General features: G+C 42.7%; 1 protein-coding gene across 9 annotated transcripts in view; it reads left to right on the top strand.

The window, feature by feature from the left end:
* Positions 1-1,404: 1,404 nt before the first annotated feature.
* The window catches only part of LOC140198002 (LIM domain only protein 7-like), a 229,220-nt gene continuing 220,062 nt past the window's right edge, over positions 1,405-10,562 (top strand). For 6 of the 9 annotated variants that reach the window (XM_072258780.1, XM_072258779.1, XM_072258782.1 and 3 more), the window contains exons 1-2: positions 1,618-1,753; positions 2,111-2,181. In XM_072258780.1, coding sequence (XP_072114881.1) covers positions 1,732-1,753; positions 2,111-2,181 — 93 coding nt within the window. In that variant the 5' untranslated portion in view covers positions 1,618-1,731. The other 3 variants (XM_072258777.1, XM_072258775.1, XM_072258776.1) reach the window with 3 other exon arrangements.

The following is a 10,562-nucleotide window of genomic DNA, read 5'->3' as shown; positions in this document are numbered from 1 at the left end:
CGGTTAGGAAGTCGAGGATCCAATTACAGAGGGTGGTACAAAGGCCCAGGTTCTGCAACTTCTCAATCAGGATTGTGGGAATGATGGTATTAAATGCTGAGCTATAGTCAATGAACAGCATCGTGACATAGGTGTTTGTGTTGTCCAGGTTGTCTAAAGCCGTGTGAAGAGCCATTGAGATTGCATCTGCCATTGACCCATTGTGGCGATAGGCAAACTGCAATGGGTCCATGTCCCTGCTGAGGCAGGAATTCAGTTTAGTCATGACCAACCTCTCGAAGCATTTTATCACTGTCGATGTGAGTGCTACCGGGTGATAGTCATTAAGGCAGCCCACATTATTCTTCTTAGGCACTGGTAGAATTATTGTCTTTTTGAAGCAAATGGGAATTTATGCCTGTAGCAGTGAGAGGTTGAAAATGTCCTTGAATACTCCCGCCAGTTGGTTGGCACAGGTTTTCAGAGCCTTACCAGGTACTCCATCGGGACCTTCTGCTTTGTGGGGGTTCAGTCTCTTTAAAGACTCTTTAACATTGACCTCTGAGATGGAGATCACAGGGTCATCAGGTGCAGCAGGGATCTTCACAGCTGTGGTTGTATTCTCCCTTTCAAAGCGTGCATAGAGTTCATCTGGTAGTGAAGCATCGCTGCCATTCAGGCTATTGGGTTTCACTTTGTAGGAAGTAATGTCTTGCAAACCCTGCCAGAGTTGCTATGCATCCAATGTTACCTCCAACCTCGTTCAAAATTGTCTCTTCACCAGTGAAATAGCCCTCCGCCAATGATACCTGGTTTTCTGGTACAGGCCTGGGTCTCCAGAATTGAATGCCACAGGTGCAATGAAATACTTACTTGCAGCAACATTGCAGGCACATAGCACCAGAGACACAACATTCACCAGAAAACATAAACACAATTTATATAAGGATGCAATTGGAACAAAACAAAATTAATTGTGGTGCAAAGTGGTCAGTGTGTTGCTATACTGACTTAGTGATGAGGGTTTGTGCGGGTTGGCTCCAGAGCTGAAAGAAAGTACTGTTCCTGAGCATGGAGGTGTGTGTTGTCAGGCTTCTGTACCTCCTGCCAGCCAGTAACTGCGAGAAGATGACATAGCCCATGTGGAGATCTCTGATGAAGGATGGGTTTTAGGCATCTATGATGCCATTTGCAAAATGGCAAGTGAAAAGAAATTGATAATAAACACCTATTTGGATTTGGGGTCATGAGAGACAGACCCTTGCCCAAATGCACAGTTTTGAATAGAAATCATACATGCCGTCACCCAGTCACCTGACTTAACCTGTTAAGTGCAAGTGAATAAGTTGTTCATTATGCTGTAATAACAGAAAATAAAGTTCCGCCGGCAGCGTTTTGCTTTGCTACTGAATCTTAAGTTTAGCTGCATTTCCGCTTTCAACGGCGAACAGCTTTTTACACGTGAACTGCAGTCGCACTAATGTAGGGGGTGAGGGTGCCACAAATCTCCTCCGTCCTGGTCTGGGTAAGAGGCGTTTCTTGTTATCGGACTGGGGCGGGAGGGTTGGAGCTGTGACTAACAGGCTGCAAGAACCGAAGGAGCCTCGCCAGTGGCTCTGCTCAGATATTCAGGTAAGGTTATCAGGAAGCGGAGGCGAACGCCAGCAAAAGGGAGTAAGAAACTCTGAAAATAGTTAGCAACACAGCACCAGCAAGCAGCAGCCGACGGGCGAGACAGGCTAGAAAGTCAGAATGGAACAAGTGATAGGAGCAGGTATGATCTTTAGGAGCATTAAGTCGCTCAGGTCTCTTTATTGTTGCAGTCGTTTTTTTTGTGTGGGGGGGATTAGGGTGGAGAAGAGCCGCTGGCCGGAGTTGTAAGGGAGTTGAATTGGGTGGGATCTCTTAAAGACACCGAGGAAAAGGAGGAGCAAAAAGACGGCGCATCCTAGTAAGATCAGCGGTGGCTTTTCACCGTCTCTTTTGCAAGGTTCACTTCACAGCACCGCCTCACGGACCAGTGGAGACCTTTCTGTTTTTAATGTAATTGCAACTATCTCTTCTAATGTGGGTTAGGAAAGGTGTTGCTAAATAAATACTGTACTCCCTAACATATATATTCTGTACCTAGAAATGGAGAGGAGGGAACAGCCGGATTCTAATCATGCGTTGGCGTTTGCAGAAGGGCAACGCTGGGTGGAGGTGAGTAAACTTTTTAGAAGTTATTTATTATGTTTTAGAGTTCAGTATATTTTCATACTGAAAAATATTATATCCGGGAAGTTCGGTGAAAACTTCAAGCGAATTGAGAAACTTAGTCCTAAGTTTTCCAACAGTATCTAAAGTGATGCTGAATTTTCTGTGGACGAGCGCTTCTGTGACTTAAGTGAAAAAGACTGTTGGTTATTGATTTCACTCATTGACTGATTAGACTGCAATTCCCCCAAGGACGCATTAATTACTCTTAAGGTATGCGCTTTTTGTGCGTCTAATAGGCAAGGTTTAGGAGTAAACTACGTGTTTGTTTTCGGAAGCAGCCTCTTATTCCTCACTCTTTTTGTTCCGCGGGTTTCGATGTCAAGTTTACTGTGAAGTTAATACTTTGGGAATTAGAGAGAGATCAGTGGGGTGGATTGGAAAACGGCAACATCTGCATGTTTGGGCTACAGGTCTGAGAAACGCGTAATTAAAGGAAGCTTTCAAAATGTTATTATGTCAGGTAACCGAGGTCATTTGAAAAGGAGGTGATGACTATTTTAGAAGTGATACTCACCTTATTGTTAAATGTAACAAGCTGACTCACTCATGGTCTCCTAGCTCACTATCTATGAGACTTCTAATTCTTTGGCAAGTCAAGTCATAAAGTGACTGTCTTTCCGAAAACCAAAGGGAGTGGGATCTCGATTGCACTTGATTCATGGTTTAGGGCCTCTCCCGTCGAATTGAGTTTCGGGAATTGGGCAAGAGTGGTTATTTTGTTTATGCTGGAGGCACCTGCTTTTTGCAATTGAATTGTCTCTCTACCGTTCATAAATAGCCACTGAGCATGACAACATGCCCTTCGGCCCACAAATCTATACTATCAATCACTGATTTTTGTATTAGTCCCATTTACTGTCCCCACGTTTTCTCCAGTTCTACCATTCGTTAGCGAGAGGTGGTCAGTCTGTGGAAACCATTACCACTGATGGCTATGGAGGCCAAGTCATTGGGTATATGTGAAGCAGAGGTTGATAGCTTCTTGGTAAAGAGGAAACAGTTGACATATCTGCCTGAGACCCTTCGTCCAGACCATGTGAAGGGTCTCAGCCCAAAATGTCGACTGTACTCTTTTCCGTAGATGCTGCCTGGCCTGCTGAGTTCCTCCAGCATTTTGTGTGTGTTGCTTTGGATTTCCAGCACCTGCAGATTTTTCTCTTGTTGGTAGGCAGCTTCTTAATTAGTAAAAAGCATCAAAGGTTATGGGGAGAAGACAGGAGAATGGGGTTGAGAGAGATAATAAATCAGCCATGTTGGAGTGGCAGAGCAGACTCAATGGGCTGAACAACTTTGTTCTGCTCCTGTTTTATGGCTCCTCCCCTACACACGAGGCAACTTGCAGTGACTAACTAAACTACCTACCAGCTCATCTTTAGCTTGTGGTTGGAAGCCCAGTGTAGTCACAGGGAAAACATGCAAACTCCACACAGACAGTATGAGGTCAGGACTGAGATTGTGTCTCTCACACGGTAAGGCAGTAGCTGTACTTCTGCTGCTGTGCCTCCCTTTCTGTATGTATCCTTTGGAGAGTGTTTCTCAACTGTTTCCAGAAGCTGGAGAGTGCTTTTTATTTCTGAGTGAAATGTGGGAATTCAGAGAGCCAAACTGCACAGCAACCTTCCACAAAGAGCAGATAATCTGAGAGCTGTTGTACTTATTTATGGCAGAGTAAGAGGACTTTTAATTACAGAACAATTTGATCTCTTCTCTTCTCTTTCCCCCCCCAACCCCCCCCCACCAATTTTGAGTCTAAAACTAGAGGGCTTGTGTTAAGTTTATGGTTAGAGGGGTAAGATTTAATAAGAACCTGTGGGGCAAATTCTTCACACAGAGGGCATTGGGTATTATGAGGCATGCTGCCAGAGGAACCTGCAGAAATGAGTACAGCTATACTGTTTAATTAGCATGTAGATAGGTACATGAATAGGTTGACAACTTGTTTGGCATGAATGACTTGAGCCAAAGGGCCTGTTTCCCTTCTCTGTGGCATTGACATTATTTTTCCCTTAAATCTGTTCTCCCATATTCTTCCACCAGCCTAATAAAGGAACAATCTGTAGTGGCCAAGTAACTTATAAGTCTACATGTATTTGGGATATGAGAGAAAACCAGAGTAGGCCACACAGTCGCAGGGAAAACTTGCAAACTCCACACAGATGGCACTGGAGGGCTGGATTAACTCTGATCTCTGGCTCTGTAAACTAGTTGTGTATCTTTGCTGTGCCAAGTTGACTTTTCTTTTTAAAAAAAAAAAAAAAAAAATCAATCCTTTGGTACAAATTTATTAACCAGAAAGTTTTTTTTTTCCCAAAAATTTTACCAGAAAGATTTTTGCAGGTCTGCCACTGGAGGGATGTATATGTGTGCTGCTACAAAAAAAAACAAATTTTATGACGTATGTGAGTGATGACAAACTTGATTCTGATATGATTCTCTATTGTGGACTGAGTGGAAAGGGATCAGGGAGAGGTGAGGGAGTGGGAAGCACCAGAGAGAGATTCTGTAATGATCTATAAACCAATGGAGGAATCAGGTGACCTTTTCTGGAGTCTCAGAGCTGGGTGTGTCTGAACCGCACCACCTCCTGTTCCTGATACTACTCCTCTGCCACCCGTCCCACGCTGCTCCACCCTTGCCATTCCCAACAACCTCTGTTCCTGGCAGATTTCTGCAGATGCTGGAAATTCAAGTAACACACAAATGCTGGAGGAACTCAGCAGGCCAGGCAGCATCTGTGGAAGAGTACAGTTGACATTTCTGGCCGAGACCTTTCAGCCAACTTGCTCTCTGCTTCATGTTAACAAATACAGTACTGATCAAAAGTGCGCTATCAATCTAATATATATACCTATCTAAGATTTTTGCACAGTACTCTGTATTAGGATAACCTTACCCCTCTGTTTGTAATCTCTTCCAGCCCCATAACTGAAAATCTGTTCTTAAGTTATTGATTTTGACTTCCAGTGCAGTCTGTGATTCTGTTCTGCAATATCTACGTTCACCATCAATTCCTTCCTCCACCATTTCACTCATGCAAAAATAAGCATTGGATAACCTTCTGTGAGATTCATCATCATCAGGTGCCATGCCCAGTTTGAGCTTTGACTGCCATGGCCCACACACTCCTGTTTCAGGTCAATTGGATCAATTCATTGGTATTCATTTCCAGTTCTCTGGCTGCTGTCTCCATCATCATTTGTCTTTGCCTTCCTTTTGTTTTCTTCCCTTCAATCTTTCCCATAATTACCGTGAGATTAAATTTCCTAAATGTCACTAGGTTGCCCCTTGGATCTATTTTTGCAGATGCCTGTAAATCAATTTTGTCTGTAAGTCAGAAAATGCTTTTTTAAAAAAAGTCACTTGTTGTGACTGTACCTCCCACTCGCTTGCAATGAATGGCATCAACAATACCCAAGACTAATAAGAAAGAAGAATTCCTAAATTGGGATTTTCTGCTTTTCATAGGAAGGAATATTTATAGTTGACAGGGTTTTAGAATTTAATATTTTTCAGAAGTTGTTTGTATGAAGGTTTATCTGTGTCAGATATTGTTAACACAGGACTTCCTGAACCTTGGTGTCTTGCTTGAAACTTTAGTTTCTAAGATGGCTAAACTCTTACCTGTTCATTGGACGTAAAAGGAAGCACATTGATGAGCTGCTGCTGATACACAGCTCCAGTGAATCAGTTTTGATCCTGACCTGCACTGCTGTCTGTGTGACATTGGCACACGTTCCCTCAGGCTCTCCAGTTTTCAACTGTAGTCCAAAGTGCTGGTTTAATATCATTGGCATATGTCGTGAAATTTGTTATTCTGTGGCAACAGTACAGTGTAATAGATAAAAGATGTAGAAGTTATAATTTAAACTGAAATGCAAAAAAAGAGCCAAAGTATTGAGGTAGTGTTCGTGGGTTGGTTATTTATCTGTTCAGAAATCTGATGGAGAAGGAAAATAAGCTGTTCCTGAAACATTTAGTTTGTATTTTCAGGCTGCTGTGCCAACTCCTTGATGGTAGCAATGAGCAATGAGAAGAGGGCACATCTTGAGTGATGGGAGCACTTAATGATGGATGTCGCTTTTTTTTTGGAAGTATTGCCTTTTGAAGATGAGCTGAATGTTGGGGAGGCTAGTCCCCTATGAGCTGACTGAATTTACAACCCCTGCCGTGCTTTCCAGTGGCCCGCCATATCAGCCAGTGAATTAAAATGCTCTCCACAGAACGCTTGTAGAAATTTGCTACTCTTTTGGCGACATGGCAATCTCCTCAAACTTCCAATGAAATATAGCTGCTTTGTAATTGCATCAGTATTTTGGACCAGGTTAGGTCTTTGGAGATGTTGAAACCCAGGAAGTTGAAACTGCTCACTCTTTTCACTGCTGATCCCTTGATGTGGACTGGTGTGTGTTCCCTCAACCTCCCCCTCTTGAAATCCATGATCATTCCTTGGTCATACTGACATTGTACACCTCCTTGTCACCACCTGAGATTTTGCCAACAACAGACAGTGTCAACTTACAGATAATGTTTGAGCTAATCACACACTCATGGACGTCAAGAGAGTAAAGCCAAGGCTGGCACACATCCTCAAGGTGCACCTGTGTTGAAGAGATGTTATTTCCAATCTGCACTGACTGATTAATTGATAACTGTCAATCACCACTAGACTAGGTTGGGTGATAATGAGCATGCATGTTACGTGGAACAAGCAGAGGAATTTAACTGATGTTGCTTTGAGAGTCAGCATAGACTCAAAGAGCTGAATGGCCCTTTTCCCTGTCATGCGGAGATAAAAACTAGACTGAGTTTAGTTACTCCACCATTGGCTGCCATGTCTCCCTTTTTCTGGTCCTTCTGCTTCTTCAGTTCCCCTTCATCCTTTAATGCACTTATTCCTTTAGCCGACTGTCTCTCTTTAACCAAGCCACCGTTTTTTTTACACTGGAATATCTCATTTTGTACTTGTCAGTATTCTCCCTTGGAATGTTCATATGAGGCATCCTTTGGATGAGTTTTGTAGTGTATTTAATATTTCAGTAATGCTTGAGTAATATTTAAATATATTTGATTAAGCATTCGTTTACCAAATTCTTTGTCTTGTATGTAAGAAGTATGTGAATGTACGTGAAAGAAAAAGAAACTAAGTAGACAAAACATATCGTGACTCCTGTGTTTTTCTTTCAGTTAGTTTGCGGAGTTACAAAACTTAATAGTGGCGACCAGAAACTTTTAAAATGAACCTGCGGTAACAACCTACCTGTTGAAGTGCAGCTCATATTTTGGAGGGAAGAGAGAGGTTTGAGATTTTTTTTTAAAAAGGCAGCAAATGGATGAAATTTTAAAAACAATGAGTACAGCCACAGCAGTGAGTACTGAATGATAAAAATTTTTTTTTAAAGCGGAAATGTCTGGCTACATTGGAAAGATAAACAAGTTCGATTGCACAATAGATAATTGGATGATGTATACTGAACAAATAAAACAGCATTTTGAAGCAAATAAAATCACCGATGGAAAAACAGGTGTCAGTATTGCTGGGTGCAAAGGGGGGAAAAGCATTCGGTTTACTTAAAGTTCAGCTGCTCCAACCAAACCAGCTGAAATGAGCTTTGCTGATATCGTGAATGAAATGCAGGAACATTTAGAACAAAAAGCTTTGATTGCTGAACATTACAGGTTTCATAAGCGGAATCAAAAGGAAGAGAGTCTATTTCAGCTGGTGTGGATGAGTTGAAGAAATTCTCTAAATATTGTTAATTTCCTCCCCCCTCACCTTACCAGCATGAAAAAGAGAAGAAGCAAAACTCATTAAACCCCCAAATCCCTTCCTTGCCTGCAGCAAAAAAAGCCACAAAAATGATCTTCTGTACATAGCAACAGCAAAAGTAGCACCAAATCCCTAACCTCTCCCACGCACAAAAGATCAACAGATCACCCACCTGCCAATTGACCCCATGAAAGAAAACACCAAAAAACTGAAGGAAACCAATATAAAGTGCTGTCCAATAATCACATAACTCTCAGATTATGGGGTAGGGTAGTGTCCTTTTGCTGCATATGAGGAGACCAGCCACATGAACTCAGACCTTCAGTAAAGAGTGACGTCTGGGCTGAACATCACCTACCTGGGGCAGAATGCGCTGAACTGGATCCTTGTGCTGTCCTGTTGCCGAATGCGCCGATTTGGCTGCTGACTGTCTCGTGCCCAGCCATCGCTGATGCCCTCCACATTCACCTCAATGCTTCAGTCTTCCTCGCCACTTCGAGATGGAGTCATTCATGATCTGACGCCTCAACTCTGGTCTTTTCCACGAGTCAGCTTGTGTTCTTGGACCTTTTCAGCCCCCCCCCCCCCCCCCCCCCCCCCCCCGATCTGCACGATGTAGCTCTCCGGACACAGAGAGTGCTAGATTCTTCAATTGAGAATCAAACTACGTCACAGGCTTCAACAGTTTCTGTAACACAAACAAAACAGAAAATGTAAGCAGAGGGCATAGAAAGAGTGAAATAATTGGAAAGTTTTACTATCTGGAAGATCACGCCCATGGAATCGTTGTTTTCTGGCACCATCTTGATTGGACTAGTTGAGAAGCTTCTTCTGAAGGACTGGTATTCCAGAGTACTTGGTCAGTGACAATGGGCTAGCTGATTCTTGAGCAGTTTTAGTCATTCCCGAAAATAAATAAACTAAGATGTATTACATTTGCATTGTACCACCCAGCTGCAAAATGTCTCGGCAGAAAGAGTTTGTCCAGAGTCTGTAAGGAACACACTGTGAGCAATGTCAGCAGAACACACTATAATGACGCTGAATCAGAATCTCGCCAATTTCCTCCTTGCATATCGCAGTGAAGCACACACCGCAGCCAACTACACTGTTCCTGGGTTGTCCCTTGCCTTCACACTTGCATCTCCTCAAACCCAATCTCAGGAGTGTGCAGGACAAACAGCTGAGGCAAACTGAGGGCTCCTGAAACAAGAGATTTGATGTTTCAATCCTGGACAAGCAGTCCTGGCGAGGGATTACAGATCAAAAGTGGGTACTTGGAAAGATTAAGGACAGAACTGGACCACTCTCCTGCACAGTGGAGATCGTGTCTCATGAGATCTGGAGACGGCACATCGATTAGTTCAGGAGAGCAGAGTTAAATTTATTTATTTTTTTTTAAGAGAAGAACTGTGTCCAGAGCTGTCAGAACCATTTTCTGCAATCCAAGTCAACTCCTACAACCACCATGGAGGAATGTTGTATAGTTAATATTTCAGTAGTATTGTAAATATTTGATAAAGTGTTCTTTGTTTACATAATTATGTGTTATATTTAAGAAGTCTGTGAATGGCATGCATTATTATTACTCCTGCACATCATATGTGAGTGCCTTGCTGAAAAAGAAAGTAGACAAAACATCCTGGTACTTGTGTTTTTTCTTTTGATTAGTTTCTGGAGTTATAAAACGTAACGTGTGCTTTTTTTTTGTCACATTGTTGTCTTCATTTCAATGAAAGATGTTAATTGTGGTGCTTAGAGGCCTTGTGTAGCAAGGCTGCAGCAGTGACAGTCTGCTGGAGGGACTTAAATGCGCCGAGCAGCACCAGTAACAGGAGATGGAGAGCAATTGTTTTGTGATCACTCCCTGCGTGCAGCTTGAGTTCTTGAGTGGATTGTTTGTTGCAAACAAGAGAAAATCTACGGATGCTGGAAATCCAAGCAGCGCACACAAAATGCTGGAGGAACTCGGCAGGCCAGGCGGTGTGTATTTATTTAGGTGATTAGTATTGTGCAGGTTGATTTTAAGAATCGAATAGTTCAAAGGAAGGAGCTGTTCTTGAGCCTGGCAGGTGGATGTGGGGCGTGTATAGAATGAAATCAGTGTTGAATTAATGTTACTTGGCGCTTGAGATCAGTGACTCCATGGGCCAAAGGACCTTCTCATGTGCTGCATGACTCCAATATTATTTTCTGAAGCATAGCCACTGTTTCGTTGTAAGAAAGAATTTGCACATAGCAAGCTTATAGCTGATCTAGTTTTCAGTAACATTGATAAATGATGATACTAGGCTGAACATCTTGACTTCTTGGACAAAAGTGTGACAAGCTCTTTCTATGAACATCCAAGAGCAGATGAGGCCGCAATTTAACATTATTCAAAAGGTGGTAGCCCTGACAGCACAGCACAAGAACATCAGCTTAGATTTTTGTTCTGGTTGTAAGTCCACGGCCAATTCTGACTGGCAAGAGAGTGTTACCAATTACCCTTGGCTGGCACACACTGGAATGCAGAACTCACTTCCAATTTTCCACAGGGACAAAGAGCTAATTCATG

The sequence above is a fragment of the Mobula birostris genome, chromosome 5 (genome assembly GCF_030028105.1).
Source record: "Mobula birostris isolate sMobBir1 chromosome 5, sMobBir1.hap1, whole genome shotgun sequence".
Classification (NCBI taxonomy): domain Eukaryota; kingdom Metazoa; phylum Chordata; class Chondrichthyes; order Myliobatiformes; family Myliobatidae; genus Mobula; species Mobula birostris.
The sequence above is the reverse complement of the archived record's forward strand: the minus strand, read 5'-3'. Positions and strand labels throughout refer to the sequence as shown.